At 36.5% G+C, this 23,941-nt stretch overlaps 1 protein-coding gene across 4 annotated transcripts in view; it reads right to left on the bottom strand.

The window, feature by feature from the left end:
* TBC1D4 (TBC1 domain family member 4) overlaps nt 1-23,941 on the bottom strand; it is a 208,838-nt gene that overhangs the window by 21,653 nt on the left and 163,244 nt on the right. For 3 of the 4 annotated variants that reach the window (XM_079778636.1, XM_079778635.1, XM_079778637.1), the window contains 5 exons: nt 23,753-23,827; nt 22,018-22,244; nt 9,030-9,190; nt 6,327-6,536; nt 2,722-2,880 (listed from right to left, as the gene is read on the bottom strand). In XM_079778636.1, coding sequence (XP_079634762.1) covers nt 2,722-2,880; nt 6,327-6,536; nt 9,030-9,190; nt 22,018-22,244; nt 23,753-23,827 — 832 coding nt within the window. Of the gene's footprint in view, nt 1-2,721; nt 2,881-6,326; nt 6,537-9,029; nt 9,191-15,735; nt 15,760-20,272; nt 20,438-22,017; nt 22,245-23,752; nt 23,828-23,941 lie in introns of all 4 variants that reach the window. The other variant, XM_079778638.1, reaches the window with a different exon arrangement.

Here is a 23,941-nt window from a genome sequence, read left to right as displayed (position 1 = left end):
AGGAGGTATAACTGGAGTGCTAATGAACAACCTTCAGTCTTTGAGAAGAAAACATCTAGCCTATGAAATGAAGCTAACTCCATTGTGTTAGAAAACCAAAGGGTATCACAATCAATTCAAAGTCTGCTAGAATTATGCTTTTTATGCCAAAGGATATGACGTAAGCACTGGGAGGGACAGAATTCAATTCTTTACAAAGCAGCTAATTTTATTTCGCTACGTTTTTCCAGTTCAGACAGACTAGCTCTGAAATACGTTCCTGAGCTCCAGCTGGGTAAAGGAAGGCTTAATGGCAATTATCTTTTTGGACTGCAATGCCACAGTTTGCATCAGCTAAAAGTATTATTTTGCAAAAGCTATAGCTCAGGCTCACGGACTGATTCACAAGGCCCTCCACAATATAGCTCCAAACCACCTGTTCAGTCCAATTGCCTCTCATTCCCCACCGTTCACGAAGCGTAAGAAGCTTATGGTTATTTTCACACCTCCAGTTTCTTACTGTTGTCTCAAGGAAATCCAAGCTCCCCCACTGAATGCCTAGTGTATTTCCGCTTGTCTTTCATGGGTGAGCCTGAATGCCATTCTTCTACCGAAGGTCTCCCGGACATTTCTGGGAGTAAGCACTCCTTTCCACCTACTACTTGGTTCATCCTCTACTAACACTGCCACATTAGATTACAGGTAGCTCTCGACTGTATGTTCATCTGTTTTCCTCACTGCAATGGCAAGGTCCTGGAGAACAGTGAGCACACTTTCATCTCTGTATGATGAAGTCCAAGAATATACCTTGCAATGTAAGCATCTGTTGAATGAATGAATGAATGAATGAATGAATGTGTAAAATGTCATTCTTAGAGGGTAATTTTCATCAGCTTATTAAATGAATTATTGATAACAGGAGTGGACTCTTTTATTATCCATCCAATAACAGTTTTACAAAAATGTAATTCACTTCAGTTAAACAAGTATTTATTGAGCATCTATTATGTAGCAGAGTGGAGAGCATGGCCCTGAGGGTACCTCATCACTAAGAAGTGAATAAATGCATTCTCAGGAAAATTAGTCTCATTCATCCATTCATCCATTCAGTAAGTAACTTGTGCAAGATGCTCTCTTAGATGCTAGATGTGCAGTGCAGTGGTGGGGTGAGAAAAACATTAAACAAATGTACATGTAAATACAAAATTGCAACTTATGATCACCACAATTACAGGGAAAGAATTATAAGAGAGAATGATAAAGTGAAACTAATTCCTTTTGGTGGAGGAGAGGGGCGGGCATACTATTTCTGAGGAAATGGAATTTGAACTGAGTGCTGAAGGATACTAGGACTCTCCAGACTGGGAGTATGAGCAGCAATCTCTCCGGGAGGAGGGTGTGTGAACGCCCTGAGAGGGGCAGAGGAATGGGAGGAGGAAGGAGGAGTGAGAAGATGGGATGGAAAGAAGGGAGATGGGAAAGGGGAGCAGGTAGCATGGTAAGGAAGAGGAGTGTAGGGAGGCTGCAGCAATCCACGCAGAAATAGCCTGGGACATAGTGGGAAACACGTGATACAAGGTAGTGAGAGGCAGAAAGTGAGACCAGAAAGATGAAGAAGGAGAGGTTATGGGGGTACTGGGCACGATGTTCAGAAAGTTAAACTGTATTCTGTACGAAATGGGAAGATGGGCACCCCCTAAAACATATTTTAAAAGTCATACATCTCTCACACATTCTAGGAACCACTTTTTTATCTTTCAAATAATGCACTCAATGAAAACCTTTAGGATTTCTATATCTTTAAGGCAAACCACCGATATATTAGGCCTGTAAATGTAGGCTCTTAAAAAATTAATCTTAATTTCAATTTAGTTATGCAACAGTTTCACACGTTACCATAACCTTTTAAAACAAGATTCATTATCAGTCATTTTATATGACAGAGCAGCAATGCAATATCATGGCTAAATAAAAGTAAATTTTCCAAAATAAAGAAAGAAAGAAATAGATGGAAGGAAAACTTACTAATAGATTAACAAGAATATAATTCTGTATATATAAACACATACATGTAAGTGAATATACATATACATGTACACGTGTGTGTAAATAAACTCTTCCAACCAAATGATGGAAATGAGTCAAGTCTGTAAGCCTGAATTACTTTTATGGACATGATCAAAGATGTGTACCAGTGAATCTGCTCCTTCCTTGGTAAACGACAACACTGAGCTGAGAACCGCTGACTGAAGGAGACAGGAAAGTCTGCAGAAAAGGTGTTGCTATCTCTTCAGGGACACTCTCTCCATTAGCACCATTTCTTACCAACGGAGTCACTGACTGCTGGCAGAGTAATCACTTTCCTTTTTTTATAGGTAAAGTATAAAGACAAAAGTATGCCCAAGGTGCACAAATTAAAAAAAAAAAATCTCTGAAGCTTTCTCTAAAAAGAAGATTGAGCCCTAGCCGGTTTGGTTCAGTGGATAGCACGTCAGCCTCCGGACTGAAGGGTCACGGGTTTGATTTTGGTCAAGGGCACATACCTCGGTTGCAGGCTCAATTTCTGGCCCCAGTCCAGGCTCATACAGGAGGCAACCAATCAACGTGTCTCTCTCACATTGATGTTTCTCTCTGTCTCTCCCCCTCTCTTCCACTCTCTCTAAAAATCAATGGAAAAGTATCCTCGGGTGGGGATTAACAAAAAAAAAGAAAAAAGAAGAAGATTGAGGTGTTCTAGAATACCTTCTTTAAGAGAAATATGAATGTCTTCCATATCACATTTTGTTTTTCCTCTGCAGTTCAATAACTTCTTATCCCAGGTTATTAAGATCTCCTTCTGACATACACCAATTTCTTCATAGTCCAATTTAATTTTTCTGGAATGGAGTTCATCTCTGCTTGCTGAGGAAAAGGAGAGAATTTATGTAAGACCGATATGTTTTTAAAACACAGTATTTTTAACATTGTATTGTATTTGTAAAACTATACCAAATGACTTTTAGGAATCAACCACTAATATTTTCTGAAAAAAAGAAAACTTTTAAAAAAAGTGAGAATACATGACCTTGGGGTCATTTCATGTAAGAAAATGTCAGGAATAACTTTCTGAGGAGGTTTTATTCTGTATCTTACAGGCTGTCACTCTGATAAATATAAAAATAGACCATGTTTGCTCTGCTAAAAATTTCAACTTTTTTATAAATGTGATAGCCTCCAAAGTGACAACTTACATCATTTCAAACACCATGGAAGTGTTAATATTTTATATTTGACATCTATGAAAAAACAATGCCTCATGCTAACCTTGATTCCATAAATATTTGACCATCATAACCTGGTATATATTTGTAACTATTTCCATTATGAACACTGTCCTTAACAACACTGAGTTATGTGCTCCTGTGTTCACTGGTAATAATCTTAAAGAGGAGAATTCATGTTACTGAAGTTATCACTACTTCCATTTTTTAAATAGCACAAAATTCTCTTTCATTTGCTGGTCTAAAATATAAGCCCAGAGCTTATTAAAAGAAATGTCTATAAAAGCAACCACTATCTTAACTTGGTTTTTATTTGATTTCAAAATGAAGAAGGAAGAAAAACCATGACAGAATATATTTTTTTCTCTTTCGTTCATATCACGTTGAACAGGAGTCTCTCAGTCTAATCTGTACTCATTCAAGCCCACAGGGCTCAACCACCTTACCTTCTGCAACACAAATCTTTGTCATGCATCCAAAGTCCTCGACAGCACAAAAAACAACAGCAAAACCAGTATTACTCTTTACTTAGTGTGTTTGAAACCTTTTCAAAAAAATTTAAATATCTTACAATTGACTGCTATTCGAACAGGACTGTAAAATGTTCTACATAAAAGTCCAGACATAATAAAAAAAAAATCGCACACAAAAATATTCTCCTGGATACCACTAGATGGCTTTCTAACATAATTTTGCTTTGCTTCTCAATATTTGCCTCATATTTCTCTATGATCATCAAATACAAGGAGTGAATTCATTAAAGCTAATAATAAATATAATCCCACATTTAACCTTGCTAATGATTTTTTTCACAATGAACAGAGCACAACATATCCTCAGATTTTATTCCAGCCTTCTGTAGACCATTTTTTTTTTCATTTAAAATAATAATAAGCACCTACTATGTGCCAACTGCAGGCCCTGAGAATAAACCAAGTAAGAGCAGTTCATCTCTGCCCTCAATTGGTTAAGTAGGTGAGAATAAAGTACTACCAAAAAATGATTATCCATTGGCTAGAATTTTAATAAGCTAAATTATTTTGTCTTTGTTACATAAGTAGAGAAATAAATATAAAACTAATAAAGTTTTCTAAATATTCTAAATGTCACCTCCATTCTTATTCTAAGAGTTTCTATAGTATACACGCAGTCAGTTGCACTGAAACATTCCACTTCCCTATATTCACACATAGTTGAGAAATACTGTGGCATACTGGGAAAAACCCGAGAACCATGAGAAGTAAACACGCGGTTTAGTACCTGTCTGCCAGCTCATCACTGTGTGACCTTAGGTTAATTCCTTATCTAGTCCAAGCCAATGACTAACAGTTGCAGAATGAAGAATGGAGCTTAATAATCTCTAAGGCCATTTCCAATGCAGTCTATGATTCTAAAACTTCCTTTAAAATTTAATATAAGATTCTACTTGTACATACTCCCAAATGTTAATGAAATATCTAAGTTCATGCTTTAAATGTTTTAGAGGATGATAGCCATGCTTTTTTCAACCTCTTTTTCTGTTTATGAGTTAATTCAAGATGTAACCAATTGCTTAAAAACACACAGGAGGGGGCAAAAATAGGTTTACAGTTGTAGGTATGAGAAACACCGAGTTTATTCTTGTATTATTATTTGCCAAACCAACAACTGTTAGCCTATTTTTGCCCCATCCTATAAATTCAATTCCTTTTTAAAAAATCTATGGCAATTCAAGTGGGCATACCATTTATCACACCAAACTTTTAAAAGCTATGTCAACAGCAACTAATTGCATTTTTATTTTTATTTTAAAGAACATTTACTTCCTAGGGATATGTAAAATCTTAGTACTCTTCATTCTGCTAAGAAAAATAACAATAAAGGAAATAAATTATGAGCTTGCAATACTGTTGAAATTAAAAACTGAATTGAGTAACAGGTATAGTAAGAGGAATCTTAAGCTAGATGATGAGCACAGAAAGGTGAATACTTATATTTAAAAAGCTTTTTGGAAGACAACACAATAAAAGCAACTCAAAGACAATCCTCAATTGTACAGTTTCTAAGACTCCAAAAAATCAACGGGCCCACTTAAGCTAAATCTTTCATTTTACAAATGTAAAATGTAAGACTCTTTTTTTTTTTTTCTTTCAGGGGAGAGCGCAAACGCAGTCCCCCACCACCACAAATTATGCAGTCGAGTTTCCCACATTTGGGGAAATCGCAGGGGTCAGCACATCCGGAGTGCAATGGATAAGCCTCGCCCTGGGAAAACCACCTTCGTGATCATGGTATCTCCCCTGCCAGGTAAGTATAGGTAAGACTCTTTTATGTTAAGTGATGTGCCACAGATAATGGCATTAATACATTTTGGTCCGTCTCCACATCTCCTGTGTGTGGTTCTATCAGTACTGAGGTAAATAACATCAATATTTCAGTCTGGACACATTCTAAAGCATTTGGTATTTATAAACTTAGCAATAAAGCAAAGCAAAAAGAGTGCGTGCGTCGGTATGAGGGCTCTCCTAAAGGCTACATCTACCATCTGAATCCTTCAGGAGAAAACAAACAGCACAGTAGCTATTCTAAATTATCCAATTATAAATTTAATGATTTGCATATAATTTTTAAATAGAAAATTTATAACAAAAATGTGAACTTTGATTTGATAATATGTAATTAGACACTTGAATTGGATACAATTAATTTGAAATAGTCTTATTTCGCCTATTATAAATACAATTATCCCGAGAGTTGAAAATCATATTCAACAAGAAAAGAATTTGCTTTCTCATGTTTAAGAGTTTTTTAAAGTAATGCACAATGATATTTCAGTCATATCAAATACATTGATGATCAAATATATATGACTGTATTATCATATTATCTACACTCTCTATTACCCAAATAGCTCTAAGAGTGCCTGATGTTTTAATTCTACTAAGCCAAAATGCAAATATTTCAAGCTGGTCTTTCCCGTGTTATAATAATCTCACAAAATAGAAATAAGCAATTATAATCAGTAGTCTAGTACAAGTGCGTATACAGTCCGAGACAACAATCTTAAATTGTAGTATCATATCGTTTAGCCCTATTTGAATGGCTAACCTTCAAGTTTCTGGTTTTCTTTTTCCATTCGAAGCAACAAAATTTGTTGGTGTATAGCTTTTCTCCACAAACTCCTCAATTCTTCTGATTTTTTTCTTTCTTCAGCTTTTTCTGGGTCATCGCCCCCAGACATGAATATAACCACCGGTTCCTCCTCCATGGTTGGAGCAAGAGGGGACAGCGGCAGCAGCTCATTCCTGTCCAGCCCATCTGCAGAGAAGAACACAGTGAGAGGCATTCCACAGCAGTAACCCAGACTACAGAAGTTTTCTCCAGAATCAACGTGCTCTCATCCTATAGTCCACCTTTAAAGCTTTGCACAGAGCCACTTTCCCAGGCACTGTTAGTTTCTGGAAGGAATGGTTTAAGTAAACTCACTAGACTGAATTCCCCTTCCAGAGTTCCCTCTCTTAGTGAAATGAAAGCATACCTCATGTCACCACTTCTCCTTTCCGCACAAAATGACCTAAAAGACAGGTGCTCCAAAATGAACTGGCCTTTCCCCTGAGTTTTAACACTTCTGCAATTCACCTACGTACACCCTCTGGTTGTGCAAAGCAAAAAGAGTGTGTGAGTCGGTATGAGGGCTCTCCTAAAAGCTACATCTACCATCTGAATCCTCCAGGAGAAAAGCGGCTGAGCAACTCTGGGCACGTCTTGGCTCAGCACCCCTGCTCACTCCTGCAACACTCTCTTACCCAATTCCTGAGCTCATTTTCTCCTTCTGTTCCAGGCCATCTTTTGTACTGTTGCCATTTTTTTCTGTATTAACAGGAATGATCATGTCTCTTAAAACATGTCAATGATTGCTTATATACGAAAGAACTATGTCCAGACTACAGAGGGTAGCATATAGATCCCTTCAGACTCCGGCCTCATGTAACCTTTCCAACCTCATCTCAGCCTTCCATTCTGTTCTCCCAAAGTTTAATTTCTCATGATTCTCTGACCCACAAAAGTCCCTCCAATGACTCTAGAGCTTTGCTAGTTCCTCTTTCTGAAACATACTTGTCTCAGAAATGAGTTTAAACAAATACCTAACTTTGCCCTGAAGCTTCTTCTGACCAGCCTAGGCAGAGTTGATTTTATCTTTAGTAATGTCAACTGTTTTCTTGTTTGTTTGTTTTTAATTTATTAATTGACCTCCACCCGTATCCTTATTTTCTTAATAAATAACTTTAATTTTTTTTTTTACTCTTTCACTCTTGTTTTAGCTTCTGGAGTTAAATATTTAGTACATTTACATTTTGGCTTTCTTAATTTTAGAAATGCTCTCTAAATACCACTCAATTTTTTTATCATATTGTCTTTCTTCTAGCTTCTAGTAGAGTTTTCAGTTTCCAAACAGACAAAATATTTTAGTTGTCCTCTAATTCTTGATTCCTTTCTTTCTTTCATCTTTTTTTTTTCCTTCTTTTTTCTTTTTATTCTTATTTGCACTGTGATCAGAGAACATAGTATAAATGGTCATGATGGTGTGGAATTCATTAAGAAATCTTTGGAGCCAAGAACATAATTAATTTTTATGACTGTTACATATGTGCTATAAATGAATGAATTTTCTCTCTGATGGCAAGGTTCCATATAAATATCAGATAAACTTTGTTTAATTGTATTTCTCAATTATTATCTGTATTCAATTTTTCTATATTTAATTTTCATGGAGGAATATATTAAAAGAGCTAGTGATTTTTTTTATTTATGTCAAAAATTCTGTGATTTTATAGCTTTCAAGTCTGTATACTTATGTGTGTTCTCATTATTTTTATATCTTTCTGTTTATTATTGGGTTTTTTTGCCCCTCTGTATGTTTTTGCTTTAATTTCTAACAACAGGCCTAACATTCGAAGACAGCTGCCACGCTCTCTTTTGCTTGATATTCGCCTAGTGTATCTGTATCCATTTCTTTATTGTTCAACATTTTATGTCACTTTGTTTTATGTGTGACTGTTAAAAAAGAGTACATTGCTTTTCCAATAATAAAAAAGGCTATGACTATGCTGAATGTCAACTATAATTGAACAGAACAGACTAACAGCTGTCAGAGGGGAGAGGGGTTGGGAGGGAGCTGGGTGAAAAGACGAAGGGATTAAGGGGGAAAAACAAAAATTAAAAAGCACAGACACACAGATAACAATATGGTGATTGCCAGGGGAAGGGGGGAGGTGAGAGGGGGAAGACTATACAGGGGGGATAAAGGGTGGCAAGAAGAGATTTGACTTGGGTGGCGAGCACAGATGCAGTATGCAGATGATGTGTTACTGAGTTGTATACTTGAAACCTATATGGTTTTATTAACTAATGTCACCCCCAATAAATTCATTTTTTTAAAAATTTCAAAGTTAGAAAGGAAGAAAGGGAAGGAGAGAGGGAGGGAGGGAGGGAGAGAGGGAGGGAGGGAGAAAGGGAGGGAGGGAGAAAGGAAAGTTAAAAAAATCTATGACTTCTTTTCCAGCACAAAAATCTAGGACTTCTTTTCTATGATAGTTCCTGATTTTGGAAACTTATTCATTCATTAAACAAGCATTTACTGAATGCCAGATACGTTCTAATGATATCTGAGAAGTTAACCACTATCTCAGATATAGAAAGAGAAATTATTTCTCCACTATAATACGTAAGTCTCTTTGGACACAAACCACTGCATTCCATTCCCTAATTTACACTAATGAGGAGTAATTCTTTCGTGAGCGCCATACAGACCCTGCTGCTGCATTGCCGAGGGAGACTTGTTCATGGGAGAAGCAACCCTGAGGAAGATGCGCTGCCGCCAGGAGATTCGGCGAGGAGTGACAGGGGTTCCTCCGACATTCAGGGAATCATTGCTGCAAGTAGACGAGGTCCTTTTCCTCCCCTCTCCATCACTGCAGAAAGCAAATACGTAAATATGTACTTGTAAGGATCACTGCACAACCTGGTTCTTTGCAACGATATGGTAGCACAAGCCATTCACAAGTCCCGCCACGGGCAAGCACAGCCACAGGCAGCATGGAGCGATGCATCAGGAGGCACCCTGGGCACCCGGGCCACCACACCTCAGGGGAAATGCACTCCAGGCCACAGCCCAGTCATGAGAAGCTCGCCTGTTTCTACTCATTCCATAGTAGCCCACCTTCTCAGTCCTAATGTAAGGAATGCAAAGGTTGCTTAAGTAATGAACTCATGCTTTACTAAAAATTTCAAATTAGTAGTGTGCTCTAAGTAATGTAAGTATTCCATAAAAGGTTCATAAAAAACTTTTCTTATAGTTCTTATAGAATAGGCTAATAAAGATAGCTTCTAATGGCTATGAGTGTTAAGATCTGCCTCCGAATTGATCGCTACCAATCGCTGGATCATGGCAGAAAGTAACCTGAATTAAGGCAGAACAGTCAACTTTGGGATTGCTGTCAGGTAATATGTTAAGGAAAAAACTGTGGTCAAATAAGATTGAATAGGTTAAATTTAAAAATATTAAACATATTTTTTATAGTAGGACTAAACAGAGACTGTAATCTTCTAGCAAACACTGCAACTCTCCAAGAGGGAAATAGTGTACAAAAATTCCCTTATTCAACCCCAGCTTTTTGGGAAGGTTTGGGGTGTCACACCCTTCTATATAAGTGGAAAGGCTGGTCTGCTCTAAGAATTTCCTTTCCAAGAAGGTCACTCTAAGTTATGCTAGGCCTATCTGCAATCAAAGGTCATTATGACTCAAATTTACTTTTGAGACCAATTATGTCAGTAGCTGGAATACCATGCAATAATTGTTGCTGTTAGTGGTGGGAATACTTCACTTTTCTTGAGTTGCAAGGCCTCTGAGCTACCCTGAGAATGAGGAAGATGCAATGTTTGTAGGTGTGATACCAATAAGTGAAGGTGCAAAAATGTTGATAAAGTCAGGAAGTGTCAGCTCTTAAGTCAGAAAAGAAACTCAGGTTGAAAAACCACACCCACCTAGATTCTCAACTGAGCTCTGTGGTGCTGGGGTAATCAGAGGTCAGGAGACATTCAGACCTGCCTGTCATAGTTTTATTTACTTCATGTACTCACATATCAGGTAATTCCATTATTTCTAATCTTGATCTATCATCCTGGAAATATTACTTCTGAATTAGCTAAATGAAGGTTAATACTTTCAAGCTGCTACACAGACAGCAGCTGTCATGATGTACTATGATACTTCAGAAAGTGGCTGATACATAGATCTCAATATAGTCAAACCTCCTTCATTGTGTATCCTGGATAAAATTATAACCCTAATATATGCCCATGGTTCAAAACTCCCTGAAATATTGAATACATTTGTTCATCTTTACTTCCACTTTGGAAAGTATTACCCTTTTAGAAACTGTGATTCAGATGTCTATATATAATAGTCATATCCTGATAAACACTTTCATTATATTGTCTTTTAAAATATATTTTTATTTATTTCAGAGAGGAAGGGGAGAGGGAAAGAGAGAGATAGAAACATGTTATAAAACAATGATGAGAGAGAATCATTGATCAGCTGACTTCTGCATGCCACACACTGGGGGATCAAGCCCGTAACCTGGGCATGTGCCCTGACCCGGAATCGAATCATGATCTCCTGGTTCATAGGTCAACCACTGAGCCACATCGGCCAGGCAACACTTTCATTTTAGTAACATTATCCCCTCGGCAGTTATTTGCTAAATGCTAGTTCATGGGTGTATTTCTAACTCTTAGTGTAGTAACTAGCAAATAACAGTAATAACTCAATAAATGTCCATTGAATAAATACTGTAAAACAATATGAAACATTAACTCAGAAGGTTAGTAAAATGGACAAAAAATAATATTGGCTGGGCTAACATGACAGGAATAAATAAAAGATGGACCTTCTTAAAATCTTTACTTGGTAGTCATGACTTTTAAGTTTTTCTGGCAAAAAGTTCTGTTTCCCAAAAGTACAGACTAAGCTGTTGATGGCACTAGTAGCTATCAACAATGAAAAGTGTTAGTAAACAGCATAAGGCATCGTTTTCCAAGTAAGTGTTGTTCCTGTCCTATATAAGGGCATCTAATTTATAATTTAAGCCTAGAAAGCTAACTGAATTATGTAAAAGCACCTATTTCAATCCCTCACAGGTGAGCTTATCTTAACCTCTTAGTATCTCTAATAATACTAGAGTAAACCAAATCAAAGGATTCTTAAACTTTTATATTTTAATTCTGGAATTAAACCATCTTTTGAAAATCTGATTCACTGTTAGTGACACATCAAGTGTTTAGAAAGTACTACAAATAAGACTGGGAAGTACCTATATCAGTTTACTACTATAAAATACAGACTTTGGGGAGGAATGTTATAAAACAAGTACATAAAGTAGCCTTACATTAGCCTTACATATTTGAAAATTTCATAACGTCTACAATTTTAAATCCTGCAATCCAAATAAAATGCCAATGACCCATTGTCCTCCCATGTCTGGAATTCAACAACGAGTAATAAGCCAAAAATTAGCAGTCAAAATATAAGATAATAATATACTGAAAGGACTTACATAACAGACCACTGACCTTTATCTGTTACTAAAAAACGACATCCTGAAAAAGCAGTTTGGTGGCTGAGATAAGGCATAAGCTGCGAGAAGATATGGATTCAGAAGCCAGGGTCCAGATAAAGGGTTTCAACAGTCAGTGCACAGAGGCAACTTACAGTAGTTTAATCTTGGATTTACATGTAGTCAGCAATCTGACGTTCTTAAATGGGTCATTTCAAGAATCAAAACCATGTAAAAGATGATGCATGAAAATTCTTATATTCCACCTTGAAAACTACACTGGGGACTGTTGAACCTCAGAGGGAAGGAAGGGGAGGGTGGGTAGGAAGAGATCAACCAATGAACTTGTGTGCACAAATGCATAACCCATGGATAAGGACAATGGGTTAGTGAGGGCCTGGTGTGGGGAGGATGGAGCGGGCTGGAAGAGGTTAATGGGGCGGGAGGGGGGGGGAGGGAAGGAGGACCTATGTAACACTTTCAACAATAAAGATTTTTTTTTTAAAAAAAAAAAAAGGTGTCTGGAGACCAATAGGAAGTGAGTCAGTGATGTGTTTCAAAGGGAAGCCTTGGATTTCATGGCAGCAATCACAAGCTCCCAAGATTTGATGCTCTTCTTAAAAGAGTAGTAGCAGTGAAATAAAGCACTAACAAATTTGAAAAAAAAAAAAAAAAAACTACACTGGGATGAGGTGAAAAATGTGGGGGTGGGGGATGCTATTATATCTTTTAATATATAAAAGATTGGTTGTTTGAGTTGTTTTTGTACTTGTAACATTAGTGTTCACTTTGACTTCTCCTTTAATTAAATTTAGCAGGTAGCCAAGCACAATGTCCACTTTTTGAGTGAAAATTAAAACAAAACAACATGTAGTAATAATAAAACTAATACAAAAAGCACACACTATGTGCCAGGCATTGTTCTAAGCATTTTACAGGTATGAACTCATTTCATCCTCACAGCACCTCATGGGGAAGGTGTTATTACTATTTCCATTTTAGTGAGAAACCTGAGGTAGAAAGACGCTAAGTAACTTGCCCACAGTCCCATGGATAATAAGTGGAGGAGCCAGAATTCAAACTCAGGCAGTCAAAATCCAGGAACTTAAGTACTGAGGTTTATCTTGTCAATGTAAACACTTTTTGCATCAGTTCAGAAAAGGTCTATAAAATCTCAAAACCAAAGCTGTCAGAACTCTAAGGATCCCCTGTATTTCTGGTGAAAAATATCAGTCTCTAATTAGTAGTAAGTCTTTTGGTCAGTGTTTCTCTTTTCATTTATTTGAATGGAAAAATGTAATTTATTTCAGCAGATAAATAACTTCAGAGTAGTATTAGGTATTCATTTATGTAAATGTCTCACTTCCTTTTCTTTGCTGTTAAAATCATTGCATTCCAAAATGTGAAGACTTTTTTATCTTTAATTAGGAGGGACAAATCAAAAACACATTAACATGGTGGAATATACACATATTATCATATTAACTATCTTTACATTTTTTAAATAATGAAACAAATTATAACCATTCCCTTATTTTTCATATAATATTTTCTTCTTCTTCTGTATTTTAGAATATCAACATGTGCATTATAAAACTGCTTCCCAAGAAACATATTCTGGAAATTTATTCTGTGCCAGCATTACCTCTATTTACATGTATTAAATTAAAAATGAATAACTAGGAAGGAAATACAATGTGGAGAACTTCCACCTATTTTTGTGTGGGTGTATTCTATATATTCTTCCTATTACTAGTCCCCGCAATCCATGAACAAAATGAGGGCCTCTAAGGGGAGGAAGTGTGTGGACCACAATGAGGGCGGGCAGGCATTTCCAAGCCCTTCTGGATGGAGCCTTGATCAAAAGCAATGGGTATGATATGAAGCACCCCGCCCACAAAGCTTCAAAATAACTTTTTAGTAACATATCCTCCAAGCAATTAGAGCCTTCACCACATGAGCTATTAAATTAACATGATGGTTCTTACGTTAATACAGAATTGTTCATGCTCACTTGCCAGATTTAATAACAATTAAATGACTGGATATTGTACAGAACAAAAGCATTTTAGTGACCACTCACAGGGACTCAACTTTGAGAAAGATGTCATCATGTTTTATTTCCCACCAGGGCAACCTGGATACACTTTTCATAAAGGCAAACTCTTAGGCCAGGATCCGTTGTACAAAGGTGTTGTTCTGCTGAGCAGCAAACTGCCCCTCGTCCTTCAACTCCGAGCACCCATCTAAAACTACTAGCTTCATAAAGTCCAAATAAATGCCTACACACACTGATTAAATCTAAAGCTAAGTCACAATGTATCACAACTCAGGACAGAAACAAAACTTGATTAATGTAATACTAACTATTTAAAAGAAATCTAAAAATAAAAAGGCTTTCTCTTTGTAAATGTCCCAAGAAAGGGTGCGTGGAACATGATGAAACTTTAGTTTTTTTGCACACGATCCATAGCACATCAGGTGCACTAATAGTCTAAGTCCTGGCTTTCAATTGGGTAAACCATCTATCACCCTGAAAAATCTTTACTAATTAAAAAAAAAATTGAGATTGAACTGTTCTAGTGGAAATCAACATACAGCATCTGAGCTATGAGTCAAAAGTGATAGATTAACCAGTGGAACGATGTGCAAATGAAAAAAAGAATGAGGAAAACAAAAAGTTTTATTTTCTAAACTCTACACTGAATGCAAATTTTATTTTAAAAGCAAGTTTTTTACATTGGAATTGAAAGTATCTCTGGGTAGCTTATTTACTTACATCCTTTTAACCTAAGATTAAGAAAATGATAGCAAGCAAGACATTAATTTTCCCACCGCTTAATGTAAACATATGTAAAATAAGGAAATCATAGGGCAAATGACATGTAAGGTAATAAACAGATCCAATTCTAGGCTGTTGTAAAACCTAAAAGGGCAAAAAGTAAAACTAACATTTCCATTAGGCTTTTAAAAGCAGATAAGAGTTATTACGTAAATGGTCTTATAGCCAACCATAAAGAAGGTAAAGGTCAATTACAAGTATCCAAAAAGTTACGTTTCACCTTCCCAATGTGGCCGAAATAATTTCTGAGATAATATTTTTCTCCTTGTACATCTCATTCTAGTTCAGTCTTTAATACCATGTTTTTACTCCAACTTGAAAGAAACCTAAATGTCAGTGGTCCCCAACAGGAAGACGGGAATGACTGTCTTTCACTGAGCTGGGGACATAAGCAAAGCACGGACACTAGAACAAGGCGAAGAGGAGCCGTTTCCAGTGACCTTGTTCAGCAGTGGCCCTGGATGCTGACCATGGAAGCATGCTGGTCAAGAGGAAGAAATGTCATCGCTGATGTGGTCAGACTCCCACACTAAGGAAGTAGGTGTTTTCCTGTGTCCAGACCAGTGGGAGGTCTGGAGGCCTCAGTAGTGTCTCAAAGTACCCAACATGACAGAAATTAAGATGGGCAGAATTAGATTAATAATCCTCTTCAGGTCAAAACCAGAGTCAATTTAATGAGTAGGTTCTTATTTCTGAATCTTCTTGGGATTTAGAATAAATTACTTATATGTATAGATGTACCTCTAAAATAGTTTATATAAGGAATTTATATGTTCTAACTCTACTAATTCAAAATTAAAATTAGGCTTGGCTTGAAGGATACAGCACAGTTCTAGGGAAATCTCAACATGGAATAGAGTAGAAACAGGATTTCCTATGGTCATCTGTGATCTTTGATTATATCATGTGTCATATTTTTTCTACTGTGTAAACCTCATAGCACCAGAATGATGGCATGCATTCAGGAGACAGCCAAAACTGCTTTTAAACTAATGTTGATATTCAGTTGGAAGAATTTATGAAATTTTTAAATGAAAATATTTAGACCTGTAATCACCTTGATTCTGAAGCAGTGTCCTGTCTAGTTCAACAGGAAAACAAGGAATGACATTAGCACAAAGAAAGAGACATATGTCCAAAATCAGTATTTAGAATAAAAAGACATTCCCATAAGTCAATAATGCATAAATAAGGTTATTTCAATAATGAACCAAATGAGTGAATATACTATTTTTGTCAGTGGATACGAGAGAACAACAGAGAACCAAAACTGTCTAACAACGTACTTCATCAACAAAATCTTATTTTATCATTGAAGTTTTATAAGTAAATAGATTAATGACTATCATTTTACTTTTGACAAATGAACTTCAATATAAATAATTTTTAATTATAGCCTTAAAAGCTGAGAAGCAATAATAAGGAGTGATAAGATGCCTGTTGATAGAAAAGACATATTACACATTTGATAAATGGATATTATATAAATATACTGTATCATCATAGACAATTATTGTTTAGCTACTAAACAATGAAATAACATTAAACTTTAAAAAATTAATTTGAAGTAAGGTATTCAAAGCATACACTTATTCCCTTTCCTTTACCTTTTTAATGCTGTGCAAGTGAACCTACTAATCAATCAATCATGACATTAAAAATATCTTGGCTCCTTTTTCTCAGCCTGTTAAAAACAGTAACCTGACATCTTTTCAATAATTCAAATAGTGGTCCTAGAGAAGGATGCCTAATCTGAATTTCAAATTTCAAATTAATATGCCTTCTAAAAAGTAGTATTTGTTAACCTATATGCTAACCTATTCTCTCCCTCACTTGATGATGCATATCTAGAGACCCACTCTATAAAACCAGTAAGATATACCCAAGTGAAAAGGAAACTGTAATTCATGCCGAGAACCAATTCCAGCATGTGATAATTACAAGAGTTTCACCAAAAGGTTGGTGAAGCTTGGGCGGCTCAACAAGGGTGAGCCACATGTGTAGTTTACCTGTTGGAACGGCTAAACAGCACTTCCCCCAAACCTGAATAGGATTATTGCTTGCTACCAGACAGCCCAGAGCATTTTAAATCTACATGTTATTGCCTCCTGTTGGCCAAACACCTGAACAGCTGTAGGCTATTCCCCAAACTGACAATGCTTCTGTAAATTCTATCCTTTGAAGTGTATTATCTCCACCTTGCCTTAGGACAAATTGTGTTAATAAATAGCACGGGGTCCTTAGACAAGGGGTAGTCTTTCAGCTCCTTTAGCTGAAGATCCTCTGACCCCCAATGCCTTTCAAAATTATCTTTCGTCTTTGGACTCCTTCTTGAATCTACGCATCATCCCCTTTCTCCAGAATGCTGAACCCTTTGTAAGGCTGGGACAAGAACCCCGGCATTCATAATATTATGAACCTCCTCCCCTCAATATTCTGAGTAGTTCCAGATATCATGATAACTGTGTAAGTATGATGTTCTCTCTGAAAGTAGTGATGATGAGAGATGTAGAGCTCTGAAGTCAGTGAATTAAAACCACACTCTTGACTCTCCTCCTTCATAGGGAACACTGGTACACACTAAACTATTTCGAGTAAAGGGACATGATGTATGCAACCTATTCACAAATGGGTTAGAATTTTAAAATGTCTATATGTATGCATGTATATATTCCTATGTAAATGAACAGAGAGAATGATAAAGCAAATGGGACAAATATTAAAGACTGATGAATCTGGGTAAAGAGTTAGCAGAAGTTCTCCATAATATTTTTGCAACTTTCCTGTAAACTTGGTATTATTTCCAAATACAAATTTAAAAGCACTCTCTTCAAAATTGTAACTAGTCAATTTATGTCTAAGTGACTTACTCATTGAAATAAACCTATTAAAAGTTAATTTTGTCTGACAGTTTTATTACTCGGTCATCAGTAATACATAGAAATATACAGCTAAAGACATAAACAATGATATCAAGGATATTACTCTTTATAAGCAAAATCTATAATAATAAAAGCATAATATGCTAATTAGACTGGAAGTCCTTCATGACAACCTTCCTGACGAAGCCGGGGCTGCAAGGGAAGCCTGGGTCCCGGGTGCCAGAGGGAAGCCAGTGCAGGCAGCCAGGGGAAAGAAGGCCTACTCTTGCACGAATTTCGTGCAGCAGGCCTCTAGTAAATAAATAAGTAAAAATAACCCACATGTCCATCCGTAAAAGAGTGGATAAATCTAGCATTAAATGGAATACTATACAGCAATATATAGGAATAAACTAAAGTGTACATAAAAACAGGAATAAATGTCACAAACTGAGGTTCATGAAAGAAGCCAGATATAAAAGAATTTATACTGTATTGTTCTATTTAAATAAAGTTCAAAACCAGGCAAGACTAAGCTATGGTATTTGAGGTCAGGACAAGCGTGCTGGTTGGGTGGGAAAAGGAGAGGAGCTGCAGGGCTGCTGGCAGTGACCAGGCGGTGGTTACACGGACTGTTCCCTCTGGTGAGCTGTATGGTTATATTTAATAAAAATACTTCAATGAAAAGGATTTAAGGGTCTTTTTAGCCTATTGATTCCATGCTGTCAAATTATTAAAAAGCATACAAAAGTATAGAAAGTGCTTTCTGATTTTTAGAATTTCTCAGAGCCAAGAAAACATTACAAAGTACAAAAAAAATTTAGCAAAATGTTTAATGATCCTACAAATTTATAGGTTCTCTTCATGTTTAAACAGAGCACTTCAAATAAGATAGCAAAAAGTTGACCTTTTTCAATGCAAAATGAACATTTAGTTGCCTTCTGTAATATCCTTCTACTAAAATGAAATTAGAGAGCTAAAGGAAGCTATGAGAAAGAATAATATAAGGTGTCCAAAAAATGTATATACATACTTTTAATAATTACAAAGGCAGTGTTTATTAAAATACATTTCATTTTCAAAATTAAGCTATCAGCTGTTAAAGTGTGTATGCATTTTTGGGGGGACACCTTGTACACACATCTAAGCAAATACTACTCAAGATGAACATATAACCTTATATTAAGCACTATAAATAATCTTTTAAAAGTCACTGATTTTGTACTCTACATCCTATTCACAGCTAACCTTTGACCTTCTTAATGGCTAGCCTCATTGTCACTTTCAGGCCTGGTTTTGTTTCTGGAAGGAAACTGTGATTCCCCAAATGCTTACTTTAACTAACATAACAATAAAAAACTGCAAATAGAGTTCACTAAAAGTGTTGTATTCTTATTAGTAGGTGGTACTATAGAGATAAGGCAAACTGATACTTTTATGCGTGCACATTCTTGCTTCTCTAAATTTATTGCATATTCTACATATACATTTTACTATATTTTTATGGCAAACTTCCTTTAAAATTCCTCCCCTAAGGTTTTCCCTAAAAAAAGCCTTTTAAGATCAATTCTTCATCAACTTCTTCACTAGAAATTCAATGCTTGAACGTGTACTATTTCAGAGAAAAGTTCAGATTCAAAAGTTCATTAATCCAATATTAGTAATCTTTGTTGGAGTGAAAAATATTGGCACACATGGACGAAAGATACTCAGAGATAATTTAAGGAAGAGTCTAATTTAACTAATTACTGAGGGTATATATGTTAACTTTGGGGATTTCCTAAATCTAAAGAAAAGGAAGCCAAAAGCATACAGAAGATTTTAGCGGCACCAGGCTGACTGATAGCATGTATTCCTCTCCTTGAGTACAAGAATTGCCAATTATCAAACTACTCAAAACAGCTCAAATGTCCCATCAAGAGAATGGATAAGTTGTGATGTATTAAATGGAATACTATACAGCAATACAAATGAAAGCGCCAAGCCATGCATAAAAACAGGAATGAATCAATCTCATAAACTTCTAAGCCAACAGTGATCCCCTCAGAAGACTTCCCAACTTAACCACCTCTTTCCAAAGGGACGAATACCCCACTAAGAATATGAATGATCAGTAAGAGTTCATAATTTCAAATTTTTATAAAAGGCAGTTTTCCAAAACCACTACATCTAATTTTGTGTAGAGCAAAGAACAAAACTTAAAGGCTATTCATTTTCCATATTGGTAACCAAACAAACTTAAATGTCTACAAAATTCAAGAGCTCTCTCATGAGAGTGCTGCTGTCAACACGATGCTGTACCCATTATGTGATTACACTGAGATTCAGAGAAGTGAGTCCTTGTCATTGAAAAATCAAAGAAATGCCTAGGAAATATCCTATATACTTAAAAGTAAAAATATATTATATCCATCACTTCAGTACACTTGTTTAAATCAGTGGCTTTTGGATTCCCCAAGGCAAAGACACATACAAATAGTACAAAAATAATAATAATGTTAAAAGATTACCATGTACCCAAAAAGCTGATTTTAAAAGTTTCAAAACGCTGGCTATAAAAGTTTTCTTAATAAAATTAAGTGGAATGAAAACCAATATATTAGAAATAGATTAGAACAAGCACAACGTAAGGATACATAAAAGTCACTCCAAAATTAGCCACTCTTTAGTTAACACATCAGTACATCACACTGTGGAAAATGTTGCTTTGCAAACAGAGGACACTGATCTCACCTGATTTCATTTTCATACTGTGGGGACAGTCTACCTGAATTCTGGTAAAAGCCTTTCAGGAAAGAGGGGGCAGTGAAGGAAGGGGCAGAGAAGGAAGTGTGCAGACTTGGAAGGCTGGAGGAAGAGTTACTCTCCTTGTGCATGCGCCGAGCAGATGGAAGAATGCTGAGTACAGAAAACACAGCAGATTGGTCTTAATTTATATTTTGGCAAAACCTTCATTCACTATGAAAAAGTATATAAACAAGTTCTTGTTATTCATGAAATCTATCCTTTAAAGGCTCAGGGCTGGATCTGATGGGGCGGGGGGGGGGGGGGATGGAGGAGGGGAACATGCAGTTCTCTCTATTTAAAAGTATGACCTTGTTTCACCCTTTCACAAATTGAATTCCTCCTGTGTTTGTCTCTAACAGTTTCTTAACAATTTTAGGACAAACAGTGTTTGTTTTTACATGCAAAAGATACTTTAAGGGGAAAAAAATAGGAAAGCACAAAAAATTACAGGAAACAAGTTCCAGAAGAAAAAAAACGATTATCAGTAGTTCAAAGACTTCACTATTTTAAAGACATAAACTCTTCTAACAATTTAAGGACAACATGTTTGGCTGCTGGAATCATCATATCTTTGGCCTAACAAACATTTATGTCCATATTCTTTCCTGCAGCCATGGTTTTATATGAAGCCCCAAATCGCCAGCATAGGTCATTTTATTTTTAGAAGATTCTTTTCCTAGCATGTTTTGACAACAATACAAATAGCATCTTGATAGAAATTATTTGACCTTATACATTATCAAATGTAAAAAGCGTAAGGAAGAATAGATATCGTTTCTAGTTTAAAATAATATTTTAAATTCTTAACAATAATTTTTCCTAAAAATATAAAGTGATCATAAAAAAATCTTGATAACAATAAAAAATTTAGCCTCTTTTCACTTAGTGTTCTGGTTTTTGTTTTTATTTCCTTCATCTGGGATCTCTACCAGACCCTGTTTCCCATATCAAACTCACAGGGAAAGAAGAAAAAGAAAATTAGTTCTAGGATATAAATTCTGATTTGTATTACACAGTAAGACATATAAAAATTCTACTACTCCAGGTTTACCCCTGTTATTATTTCTTATCAAATGCCAACAATTTGGGTGAGTTATATTTTTAAATAACCATGTAAAGTAATCCCTATGGCTACTTCCTGTCAATTAGGCTGTGTGTATTCTTTATAGATATCACGTTATTCAAGATAAAATTTTTAAAAATTTTTTGATTTGGCTCTAATTTATTATGAAATAAAATATAGTTAATTTTTCTCATGCATGAGGGTAATTTACGTGATTTTTTTTTTAACCCTTGTACTTTACTGTAGGCCTCCAGGAAGTTCTGCTGCTCTGTTATTTTATGAATTTGCTGACTGTGTTTCATTAAGTGATCAAGAAGTCACTGATAACATGTCCTGTCAGCACGTTATTCAGGCGAAACCACATGTATAATATCTTGCTTCCTCTGTTTTTCTGGAAAAAAAAAGTTTCCATCCAAAATGCTTTAACTCAGCTCTCTGGGTATGCCTTCAATCTTGCCTTGTTTCCCCTAGTAACTAAGGTTTTTATCATTCAACTTATTTTGATGGTCTTTCTAAAAACTAAAGGTAGGCTACAGCACGAAGTCACAACAAATCTTGACTCCACCGTGATCACAACAGGCTGGGAGGAGAACGTTACTCCCCACTGCAGAGAGGGGTCTGGACTCACCTGCACTGTTCGCTGGAGCTCTGCCTCAGGAGAGGGGAGCGCACCCCATGAGCCCTTCCCTCCTGCAAATTCAGCTTTCTCTTTGTGATCGAAGGCGGGTGGCTGAACGTGTGTGCCCGTCTTCGAAACTGTGGGGAGTCAGAATCCTCTTCAGGGAACGTCTGCCAAGCAGAGGCCTGCGGGGAGGCTGGGGGGGTCCCTGGCGGAGAGTCTCCCGGTGAGTAGTCCTGAGAAGCAAGCAGAAATGAGGTCTTTCTTTCCCACAGAGATCATGGCAGACCTGTCAACACAGAGCTCAGCAAGGACAGGGAGCCTCTTCTTCCTCCTGGGCCCACACAAAGCTGGTGGGATTTTTGTGTGTTTTTCATTGGATCCATGCGGAAGGCTAGTCAGCATCACCACAACCCATTTCTTCTGATAGCAGCATCAGTAAAGATAGGCCAGAAAGCGAAAGGGATGATAAGAAAAGGTATTCTTTTCCCTCAAGCTTTGTGGTAAAAGGCTGTAGCATTTCTCATTGTTGCCAGAAAGATGAAAAGAGATCATGACACAAAAAAGGGTGGAGTCTGCGTTTACGTATCTACTGATTTCCGTGACTTATCAGTTGCATGCTTCCTGTACTCTCAAAACAATATCACAACGTTTAAGTGTCCAAGTCTGGTGGCAAAGCATTCAGGGAAATAAAATAGAGCCTGTTAAGTATCTTCCTTCACCATGAATGTTTCTATCCAACTACGTGTCCCCTGATAGTACATTTTTTAAAAGACATGAAAAACAGGAAATGAATGAGAAGTGAGTTATGCTGGAATGCATCTCATATTGCATGTGTAGACTTCATAAATCTTTCAATTTAGACAGGTATGCTGTTTATACTCTCCAGCACAATCACCACTATAGAAATGCTTAGCTTAATAAACATGAGTTAGGGCTAAAAGACTCACAGCTGAACTAAGTCCTCAATTTTATCAACAGAAAGTTTAATAAAAATACTTAATATTTTTCCATTAATAAATAGGTTGCATATGCCTCAGGTTACATGTTGCATGATACAGGAAACAGGAAACCAACCCTACTGAGAACTGTCTATGAGATAAAGAGCATAATGTTGCAGTTAAAATGGTTAAAAATGGGGGGGCGGGAGGGGTAACATGGAGAGAAAACAAAAGATAAAAAGAGCACTGCACAAGTGCAATAATTCCATGGCTTCTTCTATAGCCGTGGTTGGCAAACTGCGGCTCTTTGGCCCCTTGAGTGTGGCTCTTCCACAAAATACCACGGCCTGGGCGAGTCTATTTTGAAGAAGTGGCGTTAGAAGAAGTTTAAGTTTAAAAAAAAATTGGCTCTCAAAAGAAATTTCAATCGTTGTACTGTTGATATTTGGCTCTGTTGACTAATGAGTTTGCCAACCACTGTTCTATGGCTTTGGGGCAATGGTTGCTCAAATACTGTCCTCCATACTAGCTCCGCATAGTAAGCAGCCTGATAGAGCAGAATTAGTCTGCAAGGGGTATGTTCTGTCTCACCATGTGAAAGCTTCAGCTGAATAAAGAGCAACATGCTCATATCCAGAATCTTCTTATTTAAAATAATAAAGCCTCAAATATATTTTCTTAAATCATAAATGACTCAGAACAAAATAACTAAGCGCACAAATTACCATATCAGTGTTGGTTTGTGCCAAGTCCCAATTAGTAGTAAAAAAAAAAAATATGGGGGGAGGGGTCTGCTTGCCTACCTTCTCTGAAGCAAGACTGTTTGCCCGTTCAAAGCTGTCCATACTTCCAAGCCGCCCTCTCATCCTGTTAGCTCCCTAAATGAAGAGAATAAAGTTAAAGTATTCAGATGGTCTGAATTTTTACTTCAAAACTACTATGAAAAGCAGTTGGCTCTTTATGTTAGCATTAAATTGATCCCTTTTGTGGTT

This window comes from Cnephaeus nilssonii (assembly GCF_951640355.1).
Source record: "Cnephaeus nilssonii genome assembly, chromosome: 8".
Lineage (NCBI taxonomy): Eukaryota > Metazoa > Chordata > Mammalia > Chiroptera > Vespertilionidae > Cnephaeus > Cnephaeus nilssonii.
This window is presented reverse-complemented; position numbering and strand designations above follow the sequence as displayed.